Genomic DNA, 23,396 nt, shown 5'->3' on the forward strand with positions numbered 1-23,396 from the left:
ATGAATGGAAAAAAAAAAAAAGAGTTAGCATGGTGTCTGAATGCTTTTCAAATCCAGGGTACTAATAGTCTAGCACTATATTGTGTTGTAGTCTTTAGGGAGTAGGAGGTGAATTCAGACATATTCAAAGTATTAGAAAAACTGACAATTGAGACAATTCTCCTTTTATAAGATATTCAGCTTTAAATTTTCAACCATTGTTGAAATGTAGCAAACCATTGCTGTCACCCAAACACATTTAATTAAAATTTTTAATCAAAAGACTCAGAAATAGTGACATGATTTTAAATTCATTTATTTGAGCACTCAGAACTCACACACACTCTTTTATTCAGCAATTAAAGACATTAGTCACCAGGAAATGTGCAATGGGACCCTTTTGGATTGATCTGGTTATCGGCAAGCAGTTAACCTGGATTTGTTGCTGTAATTGGTTATTGGACTGCCTCGCTGAGCACCGTGTTAACAAGCAGACTTGACAGCGCCGATTATCAAGCTGTGGTTTTTGCCAGGCTGGACCGAACTTTGCTAAAGTCACTTTTGGTCTTTTGTGCTTTTCTTTTCAGCAGGCTCTGTTTTGGCTGGTTTTTCTTCGTCCTTTCCTTTGGGTTTGTCACCTTTGTCCTCCCCTTTCGGGGTTGGCTCCTTAACGCTTTGGTCGCTGACTTTTTCTTCCTTCGCGCCATCTCTTTTGTCATCTTTCTCATCGCTTTTTTTAGCTTCCTCCTTCTCTTGCTTTACTGCACCTTCTGCATCAGCTTTCTCTGTTTCTCCTTTTTCTTCAGCATCTTCTGTTTTCCCCTCCTCCTTTTCTGATTCTCCTTTTTCTTCAGCATCCTGTGTTTTCACCTCCACCTTTTCTGATTCTCCTTTTTCTTCGGCATCTTCTGTTTTCACCTCTTCATCTTTTTCTCCTTCATCTTCAGCTTCCTCTGATTTGACTTCCACCTCCTCTTTTTCATCTCCCCCTTCTTTTCCTTCAGCCACCTCTGCCTCCTCCTCCTCTTCACCACCTTTACAAAATGTCAAACTTCTTTTATTGTCTGTCAGCGAATTTATTTTTTAGATTAGAAAAATAATCTTACCTGTCTCATCTTTAGCTTCTCCTTCTACCCTCTCTTCCTCTTCTTTCTCCTTATCTTCCTCCTCTTTCTCCTCGTCTTCCTCCTCCTTGACCTCTTCCTCCTCTTCCTCTTCTTCAGGTGGGCTGGCCTCTGCTTGCAGGGCATGGCTGGCAGAGATGATTCCCTCAGTGGTGCTGGAGCTGAGGAGACGTGAGGTCATCAGGTAGGAGGTTCCAGAGCTCAGGCTGGACAAGAGGGGCCGACCGAAGGAGGGAGCTGCGAAGCCGTGGCCGTACAGGGATGGACCCCCGACGGCCATTCCCACGTTGAAGCGGGACTCTTCGCCTTCCAGAAGCTTCCTGCAAACAAAGAACAAACAGATGTTAAAAGCTTAGCTTAAATTTGGATCACTTCCTGCAGAATTCAACAAACACGATAACAAAGTAAATAAACGGAAAAATATTTCTTCCACATTAATCGTTTTTCAGCTTTGTCTGCTTGACTTGTCACCTGTATGCAGCAATCTCAATGTCCAGAGCCATTTTGACATTCAGAAGGTCCTGGTACTCCTTCAGGTAGCGAGCCATTTCCTGTTTGGTGCCTCTCAGTTCTCCTTCCAGCTCTGCAATGGTGTTCTTAACACACATCCATCGTTAGTCAAAGGATAGATGAGTTTTCAATCCATGCATCAACGGTACATTTACAGACCTGCATAGCAGCAATCTCAGCACTCTGCCTCTCTTCTATCTCGTGCAGCTGCTTCTCCAGGGACTCGTTGAGGCCTCTGCATGCGTCGATCTCCAGGATGCGGGTCTGCAGCTGGCGCCGGTACTCTCCTGCTTTATCTTTGGAGCTCCTCATGGCGTTGCTGTGCTGGGCGACGGTTTCCGTCAGGGAGCCGATCTTCCCTTTGAACCACTCCTCTGCTGCCTGCGTGTTCCTCGCTGCCAGCCTCTCGTACTGGGACCGGATATCTCTGAGAGCCCCAGAGAGGTCTGGAGCGGCGGCTTCAGACTCCACAGCCACCTGGACACCTAGCTGGACCTGAGCCTGCAGTTCGGCCACCTCCCCTTCGTGGATCCTCTTCAAGAAGGCGAGCTCCTCCAGGAGGATGTCAACGCTCTTCTCCTGCTCAGCTTTAGCCAAAGCAGCTTGGTCGGCGTCACGACGGGCCTCCATCAGCCTCCCTTCTGCCTCTTCCCGAGCCAACATCTCCTCCTCATACTGACCCTGCATCACCCTCAGGGTCTGCTCCAGCTTCTCCCTCTGGCTCAGCACAGCCTGGTGCTCTATCCTGGCTTCCTCCACAGCTGCCCTCAGGGACCTGGCCTCCTGCTCATAGAGCGCTCTGAGGCGGGACGGCTCTGCGTGCCTCTGCCTCAGCAGCAGCAGCTCTGCCTGCAAAGCCCGATTCTGCTGCTCCAGCTCCCGCACTCTCTCGATGAACCCCGCAAAGCGGTCGTTGAGGTCCTGCAGCTGGCTACGCTCTTGTGTGCGTACAGCCCGAAACTCTGAGCTGATGTGGGCCGCCTGGCTGAGCTCCAGCTCCAGGGAAGACACTGGTGAGGAGGGGTAGGAGGAGAACAGCACCCGGCTGGGAGAGGAGTACTGCAGACGGGACGAGGCTAGAGGGGTCGCATAAGAAGAGTAGTTGGCGTGGGTCCTCCCTCTGGTCGGCGCCACACGAGGGGGAGGCTCATACCAGCGTTTGTACAACGAGGAGGAGTAGTAGGGGTCATATCCGAGGCTACTCATGGCTGACTTCTGGAGGTGTGGGACAGGCTCAGGCTGAAGCTAGACTGCCTGCTGCTGCTGCTGCAGCCTGTGCTTTTATAGCAGGGCAGGAGGGTCTGACGCAGGCGCATTCTCCAAACTCTGACAATGCAGCTTCTCGAGGCTTACACCGCAATGATGCAAAACTAGAAAGGAGGCATGAGGAGATGTACAGGAGGTCTAATAAAAGAAATAATCAACTTTGAGGCAGAAAAACAGGAAAAAAAATCAACTTTATTTGCCAATAAATAAGCAAAGACAGTAAAATACTACTAAAAACTTATTATTGAGTAGAATTTGAGTCTATTTTATATAACAATGCTGCAAACAAATGCAGGTTGTCATGGAATAATATCCAAAGGACAAAAAGAAAACTCACTGAGCTAATTTTAGTGCAGGGTGGAGGAGGAGGAGGAGGAGGAAGAGGAGGAAGAGGGTGTTCTCATCTAACAGTGGTGACTTAGCACATCATCTCCTGGTGGAGAACAGAATTACAGCTGCAGTCATGACCTCAGTGATCCTTAAAACGACACTGTAAATACAGAATCTTAAGAAAGTTAAACACACTTGTTTTAAGAAAACTATTTTTATTTTTGGCAACAACCAAAAAGTCTTTTAAAATCAAAATATTAAAGAGAATATGTCTTAGTGACTAGAATTTCTTTCTTAAAATAAGAATTCTTGGTGAGACTATTTTTCTTAACCCCACTGGCAGATTTATTGCTTATTTAACCCCTGTGCTTTCTTAGATGACCCCACCCTTGCATTGACGTGTTCTCCCTACCATGACAAAGGTGGATAAAGGTGGAAAGATTTCATTTAATCCATGGACACCAGTGAGGTTCTCAAATGATTGAAGAATAAAGGTTCAGTGCACTGTCTAGTGGGTCTAGATGACCCAACTCCCAATGTTAAAGTGCCTAGGATAGCACAAGGGTTAAAGACATTATTTTTCTAATTTTGAGAATTGTTTTCTTATTAGGGGGCCTGTTGTTGCAGTTTGCATCAAGCAATAGAAACGCGTGTGGATTTCAGTTGTTTATGTGTTTCCTGTAAAATGATGAGAGAAAGGATGCACTGTTATTGCAATTTACCATCAACAATTTGGATTAACGAATGAAGAGTATATCCTGTTTCTGGTCAAACTTTTGTCTCCAGTTTCATGATGATAACTCCTGATCTGCAGCATAAACATCCCTGCAGTTCATCCAGCTGCTGACAGGCGTTTTCTTTTATTCGACTCCTACTGTATATGAATCTCTGCAGGCTTGCAGTGTCTCAAGGCTTGCTTTTCCACACACATTAATAGTAAAGCAGCTTTGCTGTTGCGGTGTGCAGCAAGGCTCGTGCACACTTGTGCTACTTTGTGTGATTTGCAGTCTGCGTTTAGGCTTTTTGTGTGCTGCCGAACCTTTGCAGCAGGGGCCTGCAATGCTCACGGGCAGCGCCGTACCCCAAACAGAAGTGAGGCGGGTGGTGAGAGGTGGAAAATCCTCAACGATGCAGAGCGGTGTGAACTGTGCTGCAGGCTGAGTCATCGGAACCGCCGTGATCACACAAACTCCCCTGTGTACACTTTTTCCCCTTTAACAGCAGTCTAACAATCTGCACAAGGGTCATTTTTGGCAGACAAATGCTTACAGAGCTTTATGTTGGATTATGTTTCCAATAAGCCTGTTAGTGCGTTTATGGGACTAAGAGGGATAAAAAAAAAAAACTCTAAAACAAAGGATTCAAAATTGGCAGCACCTCTAAGTAACCTTTTAAAAAGTTTGTATTTCATTCAAAATCCATTCGATGACACTTAAGATGCGCAAAGTGCACAACAAAAAAACCCTGGAGCTTTCAAACTTGGCACAGCTTATCTGAGTAAATTACATCTTCAGGACAGATGAGGCATTCTGGAGGACACTACTTGTTGAGCTTCAATCTCATTGGATGATGTCCAAGAAAATCTCTCGTCTTTTGTCCTTTGGCACAAAGTATGATTAAATTGACTAAAGATGCAGGAAAATAAATCTAATTTATAGTGGAAGCATTATTGAGATCAAAGCACACTAGCAGGATCTTAAAATCGTCACCTTGACAAAGAGTGTAACCTTAAAGTGAAGCGGGGGGGTGTAAGTATGATGATACGTAAACGCAAAAGGAGCAATAATATTCATGGAACTCAATTATCAGCAAACTGAGGATTAAATCTGCCAAAATGTATTGAAAAATATTTAAGCATAGCTTAGTTTTCAAGATGTTATTTTAGTTAAGAATCTTATTACATTACTTATTGTCATGATAAAAACACGAGACGGACCCAGATGCTGAAACCCGGAAGGAGGAGACAGGCAAGTGGTTGGTAAGTAGAAAGTTTATTTTCTTTGCTGGTCCAAGCAGTGTTGTGGGTAAGCGTGGCTTGAGCTCTTGGTAAAGGGGCGTGGCTGGAGATCTTGAGGAGCACGGAAGCTGAGGCTCTTGAAGGTGGGAAGCGTCAGCATGAGTAGAATGAAGCTGCTGCTCGAGGTGGTGTCAGACTCAGGTGACACTCGTGGCATGAGGTAAACCTGAGGCACAGAAGACAAGGCAAGGTTAGCGAGGTACGAGGCAAGGGGAGCCAGACGTAGCGCTTAGGGAGACTAGGCACCATCAGGGTTAACAAACTGGCGAAGAATGCTGGAGCTGGGTCTCCTTATGTAGAGCAGGTAGCTGATGAGATGAGTAGTCACAGCTGGTGAGTCTGGAGCAGAGCAGAGCAGAGCTGGGAGGGGGAGGAGTCTGACAGAGGCACCATGACACTTATAACACTTTAGAATTTAATAAATCTATTATTTTTATATTAATATAATTTAAGAACCTAATATTTCACCCTATACCTAAAAGATTTAAATATTGTTTGAAACTTTATTTAAAAAAAGAAAGTCAGATTACACTGCTAATTTGACTCTCCATTTTTGCTTGTAAAATTAGCTGGTTTTTCAAATTAATATTTTTTGCAGTATATTTTAGTCTTAAAAAAAGAAATAAAAATAACATGTGATTTTTAAAAACATCACAGCAAAACATTATTTCCAGTCTGGCGTGTATAACAAAAAAGAGCTTACACAATTTAATTTCCTCAGCTCACAAGAGAAAAATAAATAAATAATACTAAAATTAAATAATGAAAAAATAATGATGTAAGGAAAGGTGGCATAAATTAGTAGTGCAAGGTCTTAATGGAAATGTTTGGAAAGAAATTTTTTTTGAAGTCTTATACAAGGATTCAAAAAGTTTAAAATGATTTTGTCAATATGCCAGTACTTGATTTGATCTCCAGAGTTAGACATGTCACCAGCTCTTTAGGGCATACTGTTAAAACCAGAAGTTACACCACCGTCAGACATGAAATAAAAGTAAACTTTTCCTTTTTTAGGTCAATTGTAATCAACAAAATTATTTCTATTTTCTAGATGTCAGAATAATGAGACTACAGGTTTTTTTAGACAAGTTTTTCTTCCTTTTATCAAAGTCAAAATTCATATAATTAGTATTTAGTACTATAGTATTTGGTAGTATTTGGTACTATTGCCTTTAAACTGCAGCACTTGGGTCAAACGACTTGGAAATCCTTCCACAAGCTTCTCACAAGATTTTGACCCATTCCTCCTGACAGAGCTGGTGTAACTGAGCCAAATTTGTAGTTTGCCTTGCCTGTACACGCCTATTCAGCTCTGACTATAAATGTTCAATAGGATTTAGATCCAGGCTTTGTGATAGCCACTCCAAAACATTGACTTTGTTATCCTTAAGCCACTTTGTAACCAGTTTGGCAGTATGCCTTGGGTCCATTTGTCCATTTGTGCCTAAAATTCAACTTCATGGCTGATGTCTTCAAACGTTGCATCAATATTTACACACATTGTTACTTCCTCCTGATACCATCAACTTTGTGAAATGCACTAAATAGTGAAGTGTTCAGAGGCCTGCCAGCTTCCCCATTTTTCCTCCAAACATAAGATCATTTCTCCAAAAATTAAAGTCTTTATCCGTGTTTGCATTAGCAACCTTTAATCTGGCTTTTCTATATTTCTTTAGGAGTAAAGGCTTCTTCCTGGCAGAGTAGCCTGTAAGCCCGTGTCTGTACCTTACAGTACTGTACCAGTTTCACTGTTGATAATGACGCATTCTCACCACCTTCAGCCATCATCTGCACAATATCTTTTGTCTTCGTCCTTGGGTTGTTCTGGACATATCGGACCGAAGTATGTTCATCTCTGGGACACAGAACCCAAATCCTTTCTGAGCAATACGATGACTGGACGTTCACCTGATGTTAATACTTGCATACAGTCTGGAAATGGCACCCATGGAAGAACCAGACTTGTGCAAATTGTCTGCCTTATGTCTTGACTGATTTCTTTTGAATGTCCCATGATGTCTTACAAACAAGCAAGTGTGTTTCAAATGTGCTGTAATATATATCCATCCACAGGTGTGTTTCTAATAAACTCAAATGCTGTCAATAACGTATTAGAAGCTTCCAAAAGATTACCTCACCATATGGGGTTTCCCAAATTGTTTGAAGGCATAGTGATCTAACCGCATGTAAACTTTTTACTTTGATAAAAGTAATAAAAACTTGTCTAAAAAAAACTAGTCTCATTATTCTGACATATAGCAAATAGAAATAATTTAGTTAATTGTAATTGACCTAAAACAGGAAAAGTTTACATTTTACTTTTTAAAAAATGTGTTTTATGTGCTGTATGTAAACTTCTGGTTTCAACAAGCTTTTCCACAACAATGCAACAAATTCTTCTGTTATACAACACTAACACATAAAGTCTATATTAAAACTTTAAATCGAGTTTGAGTTTACTTGAAATTTAATCAAAAACGTTCTGCATTAAATTTAAAATTCGTTCTTTTCTCCTCTGGAAAACTGTACTTTGCAGCCCAGTTTCAGTCAGGTGGTACTAAAAAGAATATTCATCATTTTAACTTAAAGCTTTAAATGTAATTAATATTTTATTGAGTTTTTGCCAAAGTTTTAATTAAAGAGCTGCACTTTGATCTTTTCTATTTAACAAAACTAAAACTAGACATCAGTCTTAATTTAACGCCTATTGATGCAAATATGCATCAAACTACTTCTGCTGCTTTAATTTAGCCACTAATTGAAAGCAGTGACAGAAGTGACATTTTTTTTTATGATGACATCTTTTTTTGAAAATATACAGTACATTAAAAGGAAAATAGGACACGATAAAACATACTTCAAATATCTGTAGAGTGAGTGAAACTAAGTATAAGTTTTATAAATGTTCACTCCGATGCCCTAGACCAGGAGTCTGAGACCTTTAACACTAAAAAAGCCATTTGGCCCAGTTTCTGTCTAAATCAAACTCAGCAAGAACCCACCCCACCGTTTAGAAAAACAAACTTTATTTATGCTTTTATGGCTATTCTACCTATTCTCTTTTTTTTTTTTTTTTTACTTTTATATGCACAATAATTTAATTATAACACTGTAATATTGTTCCTTCAATAAATTTAATTTAATTTTTCTTTTGACAGCAGCATGTACAAGATCCTTTCAAAATAAAACACAGTACATCCTCTGTCAAAACAGGGAGTTTTCTATTATTATGTCTATGATGCGCTTTTGTCCTCTTTCTCCTTTTACTATTAAAAAGAAAACACTAGCGCAGAATCCCAATTTTTTTTTTTTATACTGTAAATCCAACTCTTTAATTTTAGAATTCTTGAGTTTATTCCAACAAAAAACACCACTAACCTAACAAACTAAAGCACATTAACCAAAACTACAAAGTTATTTTTAAAAATTTGAATGATTTCTTTTGTTTTTTCAAAGCCGAAGAGCCACAATAGAAATGGAAATAACTTAAGGCGTCAAGGGATTGAAAGCAATGTGCAAAGATGTATGTTTGTAAAAAAAATAAAAGTAAAATTTGACTTGGGTGTGTAACACTAGAGCAACATCTAGAGGTAAGAATATTTAATTACACTTTGTAGTTTAAATCATGGTTTTTGAGATCTGGTCAATCTTTAAATAAGCTATAAAGGGAGTTTATCCTGTCAAACTTTGTTTTAGGAATATGTTCATGTGTGTAAATTTAAAAAAGTAAGAATTTACTCCAATCAGGTGTTGCAACTAAGTGAGAACGTGAAAGCTCCTTTGTTGCACTGATTATATTTAATATTTTATCAAATATACTCTATATGAGCTTCCTCAGCAACGATGTGGCTCCTCATTTCACTCAGAAGTGCCTCTTTACACTTTTGTTTCAGAGATCTCAGTTTAAAAGTCATGTGCTATTTTGGTGGATCCCTGACCTTTGCCCTTCCAGCCTGTCCCACCGTCCCAACAGAGGTTTGAGTGGATTGGTCTGCATCTTATGCCCATCAGAGAGTGAGAGGCTCTCACAGGAGGAAAGTAAAGAGGCCTGTCTGCTATAAAAAGAGTGTGGTATGCCGGCCAGAGCTGTGGATCGTGTGGGATCGAGCCGCTAAGAAGGCCTGAGGGGTGTGTGTCTGGTAAAACTCAGGAGGAGCCATCTTCATCATGACCGCTGTCCATCGTCTGGTGATCGTCCGTCATGGAGAAAGTGCGTGGAACCAGGAGAACCGCTTCTGTGGCTGGTTTGATGCCGACCTGAGTGAGAAGGGAATGGAGGAGGCCAAGCGAGGAGCCCAAGCCATCAAAGAGGCTGGCTTCAAGTTCGACGTGTGCTACACGTCTGTGCTGAAGCGAGCCATCAAGACCCTGTGGACCATCATGGAGGGCACGGACCAGATGTGGCTGCCTGTGATTCGCACGTGGCGCCTGAATGAACGCCACTACGGAGGCCTCACCGGACTCAACAAGGCAGAGACGGCCGAGAAGCACGGGGAGGAGCAGGTGAAGATCTGGCGTCGCTCCTTCGACATCCCACCTCCACCTATGGACAAGGACCACTCTTATCACAAGATCATCAGTGAGGTGAGACAACACATTTAGAAACTATCAGTTATTATAAATGCAGCAGAGGAATGTCATAGTGCAGGTTTCACACCTACTTTTATCTGTTTCCAGTCTCGGCGCTACAAGGACCTGAAGCCTGGGGAGTTGCCCACTTGTGAGTCACTGAAAGACACAATTGCCCGCGCCCTGCCTTTCTGGAACGATGTCATTGCCCCCCAAATCAAAGCTGGGAAAAACGTCATCATCGCCGCTCATGGCAACAGCCTTCGTGGCATCGTCAAGCACTTAGAGGGTGAGTTTCAGGGCTTTTTTATCTTTTAAGTCACAAAAAACGTTAGAAGTGAGCTTCGTTTGCAGACAAAGACAAAAAAAAACCTCTACTTGTCTCCACACTCAGCGATGTGGATTACAGTAGATATAAATAGCATGAAGGACTCAGAGAGGAGGAGCATGAATGTGGCTCCTGTTACGGTCATGACCTTTATGCAGAAAGGTTGAGCTTTTTGAGAATGGTCAGACCTGAAGGGAGAGGGGGGGGGGGTCATTTCACAGTTAATGTCAGGCAGGATCAGTATGGTAGGTCTGGATAGGACTTAAAGACACTCTCCAATGGAAATGATGTTTTTAACATGTTTTTGTTGATGGAGAACACATAAGCCTAAAATTGTATTTCTGAGTATTTCTTTGTTCAAATTGTTGTGAATCAGAGGCAGACGGAAAAATGTCCATTTGAGAAAGCTGGTAGTTGTGACTCTACAAGTGGGCGGGGCACAAGCTCACTGCTCCGCCCCATTCCGATGTATCCACCCGTGGATGACTAGATCCACGTACAACTTTGTTATCCTTGTCCAAGGCACCGATAATGTTAGGTCGGGGGCCGTAAGCTAGCGGGAGAGCATGGGAACAGATTGATGATGGGAAGTGGAAGCAGGGTTACTCCCCAACTCTAATTTCTTATGAACTTCTGCCGCTCTGCTGAAACTATGTCCTAGAAAACGACACAGATTTTTGGATTTTGGTTAAAAATGGCACAATTATAGTTACAAGATTATGCTAGGAACACTTGAAAACAGACAAAACACGAAACAAAAATCAGTGTAGGACTTTAAAAGTTGACAGCTTTGAGCTTCAGTGAGTTAAACCGTTTCTGTCAACCTTTGTCAGGTATGTCTGATGCAGCCATCATGGAGCTGAATCTCCCCACTGGAATCCCGATCGTGTATGAGCTGGACGCCGACCTGAAGCCGGTGAAGCCCATGTCTTTCCTGGGCGATGAGGAAACTGTGAAGAAGGCTATGGAGGCTGTGGCTGCCCAGGGAAAGGCCAAGAAGTAAGCTTCCCCTGAAGCTCCAGAAGGCAAAAAAAAAAAAAAAAAAATCCAAAAAAGGGACTTTTCCGCTGTCTTTCGACTTGTTTTTCTTTTATCTGTTAAAGTAAATTTTCATTCCAACTTTGGGAAATGTTTTAGTTTGCCTGGTTGACACAAAATAAAAGCCTGGTCAATCCACGCAGACACTAACCCCCTCTAATGTTTTGATTAAACTCTATCACCCCTCTGGCAAACCCAAATAAAAAAAGTGATTTGTTTTTATCTAGATCCGTTTCTATCTTTTCTCGTATCAGCTTATAAGAGTTGCCTTCATTTTTTTTTGCTTTCAATTTTGTCTTGTACTACAATACCTTCTGTTCTTATTTAGAAATCAGTGGTTTCAGCATAAAGGTGCTGTGAAATATTATCTTGGAGGCAGACATGGGGGTGGGGTAGAGAACTGCAGTCTGGGAGATAAAGTCAAGGAGTTCACATGGCACTGTTCCCATGATGCAGACCATTTCTTCACTCTGCCCAGACTGCATTGGAAAGGCCTAAAACACCAGCATTTGAGTCTGAAAACATTAATATTTCTTACAAACTTAGATTACCACCACCCTTCAGATGTGGCATGTTAACTTTTAAGTTATGTTGGTTTTTATTCTGCTGGATAAAGCCTTTGAAGATGGGATTCAAATAACTAGCAACACCAAGCAGCAGTCCTGGACTGTGTGCCCCCGCCACATACTCATAAACCCAAAGAATTTTGCACGCACCTACATGATGAAAGTGAATTTTGGACAATATTGATGATGCACACAATCCCATTTTTGAGACGTTTTAGTTCATATTTTTCATTGTTTTGTTTTTTTACAGAAGATAAAACTGCAAAATTATTTGAGTCTTGGTTTAACAGTTTTATTAAATATTGTTAAATTACAGACTATAAACACATAAAACAATAACTTTAAAAAGAAGATGTTACACTGTAGCATTGATGGTCCCATATTCTGCATTATAGTGCCATCTACTGGATGGCAGAATAAATAACAAGTGGACTGAATAAATATATGTTTCTCAAGCGTCTAACCAGGTCTGATCCTGACTCGGTTCGTCAGGCACAGATTTCCTGAAAGGTTTGTTCCAATATCTTCCGTATCTAATAAAACAGATCATTTAAAAAGTTTGGATCTATTACAAAGCTAAACACTTCGATACTGGAGAGCAGTTCAGACAAATGTCACTGAGGAGTTTTGGTGTTTTAGAAGCACAGGCTTCAGTCCTGATTAGAACCTTCAAGCTCACTGGTCCAGTTGTGGTTCAGGTCAGAAGGGTTTGGTTCTGGTCTGGTTTTGGTACTGCTTCTTTTTCTGAAAGGCCTGAAAAAGCTCGGGAGCGAAACCACCTGGAGGCGGTTTTTCTTGTACGTAATGGCTTTATCCATCTCTGCCTTTGATTCGACCACGTATTCCGCTGCACTTGTGACGTTCCTTTCTATGTTGTTAATCAGCTCCCCCTGGTGGAAACAATCAGAATTGACACAGGCTGGCCTGCTGCTGCGCCTGTGTGTCCACACATGCCACCACTTACCTGACTCTCCAACAGCATTGCTGTGTCAGCAAATATCTCACGAAGCTCTCCGATGCTGGACTCTAAGGACAGGATGTCCTGGTGACGTCTTTCGATCTGATTCAGAGCTCGACCCGACACACGAGTCTCAGAGTTCACCTGAGCAACGATAAGACATTTTTATTTCAAAAGAGAACAAGAAGAACAATTTAGATAAGACACAAACTCCCACTAACATCAGCTATGAAAATGGCCAAATTGTGACAATGCAGCATTTCTTCCAACTCCTCATTTGAAGTCGCCTTGTCCACTAAATAACAACAAAAAAAAGTCATTTTCAACAGATGAAGAATAAATGAATGCAGTACTAGAAAGACGTTTTAACTCCCACATGTTCAGGCTGCTCACCGATCTCCAGCTGCCTCTGAATCTGAGCCTTGCATTTGTCTCTGAAGCAGATTTGGGCTCGGTGGTGTCGCCTCATCACTTCATCAAAGCAGCGGGTCAGATGAGAGTGCTGTTGAACGGGGAGTCAGCACAATTCAAAATCAAATTATTGAGCTATTGCTCAAAACAGAACACCCCCCCCCCCAACCCAAAGGCCAGTAACAATCTGTGGAACGGTTGGTTTACAAAAAAAAAAACAAAAAAAACAACACAACCTAAATGTTTTAAAGATTTATTTATAATCTGGTTGTGGAGGAAGTATTATTTTTAAAAACTGGATTCTTTCCACCACATCCGACTCCGTGACGAATGTCAAGTCGCTCGGTGACACATTGAAAATCCATCCGCTACTATGAAACCTGAAGCTGGCAAAGTTAATAGAAACCAAACACTTTTTAAAGGTTTCTTTTTTGAAGAAAAGAGCCAATGAGGAAACAGAAGAAGCTTCAACTTCTAAATAAAAGATGGATTTCAGCTGCAGCTAACAAACAAAAAGCAGGAGTCTTTGCTCCAAACATGGATTTACCATAATAATAGCAACAATGTTACAAAGATGCTGCTAAGAAAGTTGCTCAACTGGTGGATTCACATTTATTATTATATTTAGAAAATATCAGTTTTAGTTACTGTTTTATTTATTTTTTGTATTCATCTGTTGTATCTTGAAGGTCAGATGAGGCTGAAGTTGGCGTCTGGTTTTTAGTTTCCACTTAGACAGTTATGGGTCAAGGGAAAATCTGTTTCGCATTTTACTACACAAACTCTAGTAAACAATTAAAGTTAAAAGCAGCTGCAGATATTTGACAGAGAATCAAGATAAACTTCACACTCAAAAGTTGTGGGAAACTGGAAGCAAAAGAAAATTAAATAAAGAGAAGTCAGAAACCAACTTCAGCCTCATACAGACCGATCGTGGCCTGAAAAAGGTTGAGGCCTAACTTGAAGAAAGGAAAAAAAAAATCAATTTCAACATCAATCCTAACGTGAATGTCAGCGTGATAGAAACTGGGAGTCTAAGCAAACAAACAAAACAGGAAGTAAAAAGTGAATTTCCAGACCTGGTTCTCATAGATTCGATGGATCACTGAGACACCAGTTTTCTCTTTCAACCAGCTTTTCTGCATTGCTGTAGGAAAAAAAAAAAGTCCATGTCAAATATTTCTACAGCCCCAGTAATCATTTGTAGCTTTCTAAATGGTTGGTCGACAACAATAATACACTTGTTTAATGTTGAAAAAGTCACATTAAAATATAACAGAACTGAGGTCTGTTTTCCGATCAAAGTATAAAAATATAGAAACTGGTGCAGTTCTGATGTGACCTGGTGGTTTATTCTATCACTGATCAGAAAACACGTCAGGTTTAATTTTACATGAAAACAGCATCCATACATACCTGACAGCAGAATGTGGAAGTCTCCACTTCCTCTTTTTCTCCCATTTGCCAGTCAAATAAGGAGTTAAGGCCACTACTGTGTACTTTTACTCCTTTGTAATCAGATTAGTTCCAAATGGAAGCTAAAAATCCGGTATGCCCGTACCGTTTACTCAGACGAGGGACTATAACTTCACTTACATTTTAACTTTGTTCGGACCAAGCCGGCATTCTGTGTGATCTCATTGTTAAGCAGCTCCAGCTCTTCTTTGAGTTCTAGAAATGCCAAAAAAATAAATAAAAAAAGATTTCATTATTTAAAAATAAACTAGCCTTTAAGGCAGTCTGTAGCTGCTCATGACATACATCTAATGTGTGTCAACCATTCAATATTTTTAGGAAACATGACGCTGTGTTTTGGATTACAACACAAAGAGAGAGAGAGAGAGATGGCTGATTTTCGGAATCCCTTCAGGGATCGGCAGAGCGAATCAGCTTTATTCATTTGTGTGTAAACAATTATATTAAGTAAACTAAAAAAAATTTCTGACAAAGCCAATCATATCTATAAAAGCAGTGGTGGCTGTTTATGCTGTTAGGCTTTTTTAAATTCCATTTCATTGTTGTGGACCTTCAACCAGATCAGCCACTCTGTGATGCCAACAGTCAAAACATTATCTAATGAGCTCTAAATGTCAACAATCCAACATTTACTCTGGTCTTGGTTTGTAGAGGACAGGATGGCGCCGTGAACTGCTTCCATTTCCTCCACGTGGCTGGACATTTTCTCAATAAGCCTCTTCACATCCCCCACCTACAAAAAAAACAACCCACAAACACCATAAAGCTGTGTAAACAAGAAGAGCAGTAGACACAGAGTTTGTATTCAGAGGTTTGTCTAGAGGACAGTAAGGGCAAAGTTATCCCTAAAAAACTGACTTTAATCTGTAGCAGTAGTTCCAGTACGCATACCCCTATAGGGTGCATGACAGGATTCCGGAAAAAAACTGTCAAAGTAGAAACAGTGTTCTGTAAACTACTGGAGGAAAGAAAGCTGGACACATTCATAAACCCTCATGTGGGACAGACGTATTAGCATCTACACACGTGGCGCATCGACTGAGACTTGAAGACACGAGGGTGTGGTTACGCTACTACAGTCGCTCCACCTGCTGCTTGTGTACAGGATCCACTGAGAGGCTCTTATTGCAAAGGGAAAACCTGCAGCCTGAAACATGTCTGTGACATCACGGCTAAAGTCTTAGTCACATGCACCCATAAAGGTGCTGTGAAGGCCGTAGAGGGATGCACACAGGTGCAGCCGCATCTTTTGGCTTGTGCGGCCACCTTAAAAGATGTCATGAAATTTAAATGTCTGATTTTCCAGCGTGGGGTAAATGTATGGTGAAGCATTTGTAAGGATAATGTGAGTTACACACACTTACGATGCTTTTGTACCATGTCTTTACGCTGCACTCTAGCCATCAGTAAGGGGCACATACTGAATGTACTGACCATGTGCAAATCCTTCATCAACAGGATGTGCAGTGTTGGGGGAACTGATAACAAAGTAACAAACTACTTTAATTTAATCACTATTGTCAGTAACTGAGTAACGTGACAAATTACAGTTTTAGTTTTGGTAAAACATTATAATTACTGGACTGCAGAAACCCTTGTTATATCATAACTTAGGTTGTGTAGACTGTCAATTTCTCTTGGATAAATGGAAAGAAACAGAGGTTAATTAAAAAAGAAAAATAGAATAACTAGAGCAGAAACGCAATTGAAGATAGAGATCAATCAAAAATACACACATGCCCTCATTGCTGCAGTCATGTCACCCTAAATCAAAGTGCAATGGCTCAAAAATGAGAACTGTTTTTTTTTTTTAAATCTGACATAAATGAATAGTTCATCATTTAAAGCAATAAATAAAGAAGAATATTGAAGATTTATTACAGTACTTAGACAAATCTGACTGCATCTCCACACTAGCTGCTACTGAAACATGAAGAATATCCGTTACAAGTCATGACCATTTATTACGCCAGTAGCCAAACACAGATAGGGTGACACTTTACGACGTAAACAGCAGTTTATGGCAGTCTTCTCAGGCGCTGCCTTACCTTAAACCTAGCGGGCGAATAAAGGTGACGCGGGAAAATAAGGAAGCAGACAGGTGTGGTTTAACGGCCACTTTCAAAGCCAACACACGAGGTTTTAGTAACTTTAGTAGGTCGCAAAGGTTTGTGGGTATCGTAAACTGTACCGTTTTGAAGCAGTCCTCCATGATCTTGTCCGTGCTCTCTCCCCCCCGCGAGTCGCATCCGTCTTTTATCGACTGCTGCGGAGTTTCCTCCCTCCACCTGCTTTCCAAATGTAACCCGGTCATAAACAGCAAATGTTCTACAATAAAACAAAGCGCGCGCCCACAAACATCTTATTTTTTAAGAAAACACTATTTAAAACCCTTAGTTGTGAGGCCGAAGAGGAGCGAGGTCCACCACCCTGGAACTAAAAGAGAAATATTCAAAATAGCAGCTCGGTATGAAAACAACAACTCACCTGCCCTGCGTCCTGTTGTGAGGTGATGTCACTGACTGAGCACACCTGTGTGAGAATAGGCGCGGGCACGCATGCGCCGCCCCGTGCAGCTGGTAAACAAACACCAGGCGCAAGTACAAGAAACGGACAAGTCTAAGGCTTCCAGAGGTTAAAAATAAATAAAAAAGTTTTAAACTTTGTTTTAAAAAAGCTGGGGTCATATTATTTGCCGACAAAAAAAACGACGTTTTCTGGTATTTCAAAGGTAAATAGATGATATTACTTTGGGAAGATGCCACCCTACCACGCCTCTACCTTTGAATGGTCCTACCAATGAGTTATATCGCTAGAGGAGACACCCCCGCTTTAAAGCCTTTTTTTTTTTTTTTTTTTTTTTTTTGCTTTAGAAGCCTGGCCGACGGTGCCGGAGCGCGACGCCATCTTGGTGGGGTCGACGACGCCCACATGACAATGATTTCTATTGCTTTTAGTGGTGTCTAAGTAGATTTTATGTACCATATATATTTTTACATTTATATATATTTATACATATATCCAAATATATTATATTTATAATATATATATATATATATATATATATATATATATATATATATATATATATATATATATATATATATATATATATATATATATATATATATATATATATATATATATATACATCATTTGTTGTTGTTAAAGGAGAGAAACAGTCAGCCTTAAAAGCTCAAACTTTAAGGAAAATGCATAGTTGCAGGACTTCTTACAAATAAAAAAATTATTACAAAGAATTTTTTAAAATAATTTCTAAACATTTAGAAGTTTTACACCTCTTTGACATGTAATTTAAATTATTTAGAAAAACCCAACAATAAGTCAATAATAATAATAATAATAATGATAATAATAATAATAAATCAATAGTAAGTCAATACAAACAATAAATAACAACAACAAATATTTGAAAAAAATCATGTAAACCAATTAATTTAGAAATTATTAACACTGAATATTAAGGGCATTTGTCTCCATTCTTTATATCATGCCTCAAACATTGAACTTTTTAAAAACAAAGGAAATTTTGACCTATATTCCTGGAAGTTGTTTGACAGTACAAAGATTTTGGATATTGACTCACTTTTGATGGTATTTCATAAAACATTCTTGGTTTGAAATGAGACACAGAATAACACATTTCTGACATTTTGACCTGTTTGGACCGGGGTTTCATCGTCCCTGCTTTTCAGAGTGAAGAGGCAGGTGTCCCATGTTGTCGTAGTGCACAATGTGGCTTTGGTCGTGATTGTCTTTGTGTGTGGCCTTTCCACATCTGTGGTAGAGGGCTCAATGATGGTCGGCCAACTTTGGGTGCTTGCTTGTTGATGTTATTTAAACTGTGTGCAACAGCCAGGCAGAACCTTTTCAGTGACACTGGTGTTTGCTTCAGTAGGTCCCTCTTGTAGACCAGCCAGGAATTAGTGACACAAAAGTCGATGATGTATCCAAACGGGGACTCTACCATCACCTTGATTTAGCTGTACAGGTCTTATACAGGTGCACCAGCATATCAGAGAGATCTATTTGGCAGGGATCAGTGATGGGAATGGGATGAACTCTTTTGACTCTTTACTCCACCGCCTGACTGTTGAAAGAGGCATGATCCCAAAGGCATTGCTCAGCAGGTTGAATCATTTGTTATCAAATCTTGTAAAATTGGTCTGTACTCTCGTTGATGTGCTACTTATCACAAAAATCTATATATCTGCATAACAACTGGAATATTTTCCTTGGCATGATGTCAGCAATTATGTTGACTCTTGGTGCCAGTTGTCCGCCTGCGATGGGAAGGTGAAAACATACAGAGAACAGAAGAATTGCTAAGAAATCCTCAATTTCTTTGAACTTGTCTTTGTAATATCTCCCAACATCTGAGAAGAATAAAGATTTGTATGATAAGCAATATGCTTAATCATTTTAAAGCATTTTGAAGTATTGGAATGGTATGTGTACATCCTCAGGAGGCTCAAATCTTGAATCTGGAACCTTGAATTCCTCAATGTCCTCATGCTTCCATGTTCTTCTTGTGGTTTTGCTTGGGTTAGAGGGAATATTGAGTCAAGAGAATAGCCTGTCTCCTCCAACAAAATTGGAGGAGACAGGCTATTCTTGGTAAGGTAGAATGGCATGTGTTTGCTTTTTCTGTTCTTCTTATGAGGTGGCAGTGTAGAAGATCTGCTTGTTGAAAGAGATTCTTCTTCATCCAGGGATTCAAAAGAACTGTCACCAATGCCCTTTGCATGTGTGGACTGATAATCAGAATCCTCTGTTGGGTCATCATCACTGTCATACAGATCTGCATCTAAGTCATGTGGATTTTGTCGTGGTCTTGCACTGTAGAATGTTTTAGTGTCTATCTAGTAGTTGTAAAGCAAAAGATAATGATAGAAAACTTTTGTAAATGTTAGTAATATTATTATTGCCTCTATTTTTGCTTAGTTTCAAGTGAATTAGCTGTAAAAATCTTGATTTTTCATTTCTTTACACAAAGGCTGATATAAACTCAAAAGTAGACAAAACTATACAGTAGTATGTATTTTAAATTATTATTTATGATGTGTTAAAGATTATTTCTTTAGTAATGGATGATTTAGAAGGTTGTTCTAACTGATTTTATGACAAACAGTCCCATTATTTAACATTGGCCTGATTTTGCTACTTATACCATAAAGTGACAAATCAACCGTTTGGTAGAGCATGTTTTAAAAAAATTATTACAAACATAAATTTGGTTATTTTTGTTTATTTAGGAACATATTTCTGTTCATTAAAGCCTTTACCTGTTATACCAAGTAAGAAAAATATTCCTACCTTTCAAATTTTCATGAAAAAGGAAGAAAGAGTGTATGATCATTTTCAAGTTGTGACTTGTTTGTCAGTCACAGAGGTTGGGCAAGCAACTGACTGACACAGTGCCATCTGTTGGTTTTCTTTAAATTTGCATGCTTCTACCAATTGGTTGAGATGGCTTAGTCAGTTTGAGTTAAGTGAGAAACTTCTCTTATAAAAAATATGGTGACTCAAAGTTTGCTCAACCATTTGGTTGAGCAGGCAGTTAAAGGGTTTTAATATGATGAGTAAATAATTGTTGTCAATTTGATTTACAGAATTTCTTTATAAAAACAAAGTGCTTTAGTCATCTATAAAGCCAGCTTTATATTCATGCATACTTAGTGTATCTGGAGGCATTGTTTTCTTCTGACTTACAATAGAGAATTTTGTAAAACTCACTGAAATTTCTGGTACAATTTCAGAAATATGTAGCTGGTTATAGAGGAAAGTATTTTGATAATATCTATGACATTTCATGTTCAATTTAAGTGCTTCACAAGACTTTATTCTTGGTGTCGCTCAACTGTCTACAGTAATTTCAAAATAAAAGCCAAGTGTGGCTGGGATGTTTCTCTGTGGAGTTTGCACGTTCTTCCCAGGCCTGAATGGGGAGAACTCCAGCTTCCTCTGACAGTCCAAAAATATGCTTCATAGGTTGATTGGTTACTCTAAAGTGACCCTGAGAGTGTGTTGAAGTGATTGGGGTCCGCTGTGACAGACTGGTGACCCATCCAAGGTATGGCCCACCAACACCAACAGTAGCCGGCACAGGCCCCAGCAAACCTGTGACCCCCAAAGGGATTTAGGTGTTGGGAAAGTGGATGGTTACCTTTTTAGTTGAATATTTTAGGATTAACACTTTACGATCCCAAACTGTGAAATATGACTTCAAATATGATATACAATTCAAATTGCTGTGAATCTGGAGGAGACGAAACATGCTGTTTGAAAAAGAGTGTATTTGTATGCTGGGGGAGCTACAAGCTCCCTGCTCCAAGCGCTCAGCAAAGGTGAGGGGAAAGGAGGTGGGGTTGCTCTGCGCCAACAGTTAGAAACCATAGAAAACGACAATGCTATTTTTTTTGTGTCTAAAAATGGCATAATCATAATTAAAAGACAACTGAGAACCCTTTCACAATCGATCAAAAGCTAATTGGAGTGGATTTTACATCAGAATCACCCTGAACTCTTTACCCTGAAATTTATCCACTGTCCCAACCTGGAAAACACAAACAGTTGCTTAACATGGACTGCAAAATCTTTTACAGTTAAGCTCCAAAAAGCTTCACTGACGGACTTCTACATTTTCCAAATTTTCTTTGCTGAGGTCTGCATCCCATTGAATGGCCTTTTGGATTTTCTCCACCTGTAGGTAGATATTTAAAGACAAAGTTAGAGTTGTGTTTAGAACTATTCTGGCCACGAAAAGTTTGTAAATTTTCTATTTCAGATTTCTTTAGGATTTCTTATAATAAAAACATTTTAATGTAATTAAACTGACTTGTTTCCTGTATGGAGAGATGATGCCGATTTCTCCTGGTGGAACATGGCTCACATTATTCCGGTGGAGGTGTTGGATCAGGGATTTTAGGTATTCCTTTATGACTTCAATCTCTGCCATGTTGTAAAAATAAGAGAAGCCCTTTTCCTGTTGGCTGATGCCCGCCACGCCATGGAAGACCACCGGGAAACCCTGAAACGAATAAGGAAGTCACAAAAGCAGAAGTGGACTGAGGCTGCTTGTTGTCTGTGTACGTTCTCCTCACCTCCTTGGGCAGAAGCTCCAATTGATTGTATAACTTGCTAAGACGAGCGCACGGCTGGAGCTCTCCACCATAAAACAGGTCGTTGGGAACTTTGAGAATGGCAGGATGGGAGCTGGGAGATTCAAAATGAATCGGGTGACACATAAAAAAATTAGAACTTGGGGAAAAAGTTTATAAAAATCCTGCGAAATTATTTAAAGTGACAAAAGATCATCATTTTTACTCAGCAAGTAGAAACAGGTCCAGCATTTATTGTGGCTATCTGATTTTTTTCATACCATCCTGCTCCTAAAGGAGAAGTTTGTAAACTGGAACAATACATACATTTAAATGAGAATTTACCACAAAATTTAAAATGATGCTAATTTTATTTTGAAAGAGTACACAGCAGAGACCCTCACATGTTTTTTACCCTGCACTGTTTGACCCAAAAAATTAAAAATGATCATTGTAATAGAATAGAATAGAATAACACTTCATTGATCCTACAAAGAGGATATTACCTTGTGAACATACATTCTTTAAAAGTTTGTTTAATACACAAAATACACGTAAATCCAAGCAAAACTTGTCATTTGTTTGTTTTTATCTTTAATTATTTGGAATCAAAATTTTAATTCTAGATTTTTTTAAGAAAAAATGCAGAAGCTGCAGAGTTTTTAATGGTTTTCTTTTTGTAATTTCGATTAAATCCAATGACTTTACCTTTTTTTAATTTAAAAAATAGGTAGACATTTTAAATTTTAAGGCCCGAGCTAATAGTTGAGCTGACCTTCTACAAATGTAGTCACAGGGCGGTATAAGCAGAAATGAACTGATGTAGTAATACATATAACCTAAAATGTGACGTGCATGCATGAGTGACACAACTGCCTGTTGTAATAGAAACAAAATAAATGAATAAACTTTCCAACTTTGCCAAAGAAAAACATGCTATTAAAGTTCTGTTTTCTCACCTTATTGTCATTCGCAGTGACAGAGAAACTCTTTTGTTATTTTAAACACCCCACTTTTATTTTGACAGCATAACTTTCTTCAGTATGCCTGTGTGGATGGATGAAAAACAGTCCTTTTGAAATTGTACACAGCACGAAACACACTGAAAGAAATAGAGCAACATGTGATGCAAAGTTGCAATAACCACAACCCACTAGGAGCCAAAAAGTCAAGCCCTTTAAAAATAACATACTGATTTATATCTATGTAATTGTTCCTATAATACATATAAATATATTGTTTTTGTTGCATAAATGAAACATGAAGTGAAAAAAGCCTTTATTTTTAATATAAATAGTTTTAAACTTTTGATAGAGGTATACATGACTTTCTTAAAAAAAAAAGACAGCCTGTGTCACATAGGATCATCAAAATGAAATAAATATTTTAGCAGTTTCTGTAATTAAATAAAACAGTTTATTTTACCGTTTGTGTTGCATCTCAGTCAGAAAAAAAAATAGAAAATCTGCTTTATAATCCACTGTGCCGGAATTCTGTTTACTAACCTCCAATTGATTTTCTGTGGTATGCAGCGCACAAAATTCTGCTAAAATGTTTTATTTTGACTTTCGATATGCATCTTCTTTCAACTGTTTGTGAATGAATGAATACATTTTAGGTTAGATTGCTCTTTTTGACTTTACTTACTTTAAAGTTACTTTTTACATGTAAAGGTTTTTGTTTTTTTCTGTAACCAGAGAGCC

The 23,396-nt window shown here is 39.4% G+C and overlaps 4 protein-coding genes and 1 long non-coding RNA gene across 8 annotated transcripts; 1 reads left to right on the plus strand and 4 right to left on the minus strand.

The window, feature by feature from the left end:
* Positions 1-279: 279 nt before the first annotated feature.
* On the minus strand, positions 280-2,883 carry nefla (neurofilament light chain a). Its single transcript, XM_004074984.3, has 4 exons — positions 1,773-2,883; positions 1,575-1,699; positions 1,086-1,423; positions 280-1,013 (listed from the first exon to the last, which is right to left on the minus strand). The coding sequence occupies exons 1-4, from the start codon at positions 2,817-2,819 to the stop codon at positions 535-537; spliced, it is 1,989 nt and encodes a 662-aa protein (XP_004075032.1). The 5' UTR covers positions 2,820-2,883; the 3' UTR covers positions 280-534.
* Positions 2,884-5,184: 2,301 nt separating this feature from the next.
* On the minus strand, positions 5,185-9,531 carry LOC110016089 (uncharacterized). The gene is made up of 3 exons (XR_013659334.1): positions 9,165-9,531; positions 5,473-5,565; positions 5,185-5,392 (listed from the first exon to the last, which is right to left on the minus strand). It is a non-coding gene; the product is annotated as an uncharacterized LOC110016089 (long non-coding RNA).
* Positions 9,208-11,387, plus strand: pgam2 (phosphoglycerate mutase 2 (muscle)). The gene is made up of 3 exons (XM_020707789.3): positions 9,208-9,810; positions 9,904-10,084; positions 10,957-11,387. The coding sequence occupies exons 1-3, from the start codon at positions 9,394-9,396 to the stop codon at positions 11,124-11,126; spliced, it is 768 nt and encodes a 255-aa protein (XP_020563448.1). The 5' UTR covers positions 9,208-9,393; the 3' UTR covers positions 11,127-11,387.
* A 607-nt stretch (positions 11,388-11,994) lies between these two features.
* Positions 11,995-17,374, minus strand: LOC101164734 (syntaxin-2). Of its 4 annotated transcripts, none has more exons than XM_023960741.2 (9): positions 17,060-17,374; positions 16,764-16,860; positions 15,206-15,305; positions 14,693-14,767; positions 14,176-14,243; positions 13,079-13,187; positions 12,907-12,980; positions 12,692-12,829; positions 11,995-12,617 (listed from the first exon to the last, which is right to left on the minus strand). In XM_023960741.2, exons 1-9 carry the CDS (start codon positions 17,257-17,259, stop codon positions 12,378-12,380), a joined length of 1,101 nt encoding a protein of 366 aa, XP_023816509.1. In that variant the 5' UTR covers positions 17,260-17,374; the 3' UTR covers positions 11,995-12,377. The 4 variants fall into 4 exon arrangements, with proteins under 4 accessions (XP_023816509.1, XP_023816508.1, XP_004074905.2 ...); XM_023960740.2 differs by having other exon boundaries at positions 16,764-16,863; XM_004074857.5 differs by lacking the exon at positions 17,060-17,374 and having other exon boundaries at positions 16,764-16,863.
* A 3,701-nt stretch (positions 17,375-21,075) lies between these two features.
* Positions 21,076-21,855, minus strand: LOC110016014 (putative helicase mov-10-B.1). Its single transcript, XM_020707388.2, has 4 exons — positions 21,697-21,855; positions 21,432-21,623; positions 21,228-21,296; positions 21,076-21,149 (listed from the first exon to the last, which is right to left on the minus strand). Exons 1-4 carry the CDS (start codon positions 21,838-21,840, stop codon positions 21,096-21,098), a joined length of 459 nt encoding a protein of 152 aa, XP_020563047.1. The 5' UTR covers positions 21,841-21,855; the 3' UTR covers positions 21,076-21,095.
* Between the last annotated feature and the right edge of the window lie 1,541 nt (positions 21,856-23,396).

The sequence above is a fragment of the Oryzias latipes genome, chromosome 12 (genome assembly GCF_053564925.1).
Source record: "Oryzias latipes strain Hd-rR chromosome 12, Olatipes_Hd-rR_3.1".
NCBI classification, from domain to species: domain Eukaryota; kingdom Metazoa; phylum Chordata; class Actinopteri; order Beloniformes; family Adrianichthyidae; genus Oryzias; species Oryzias latipes.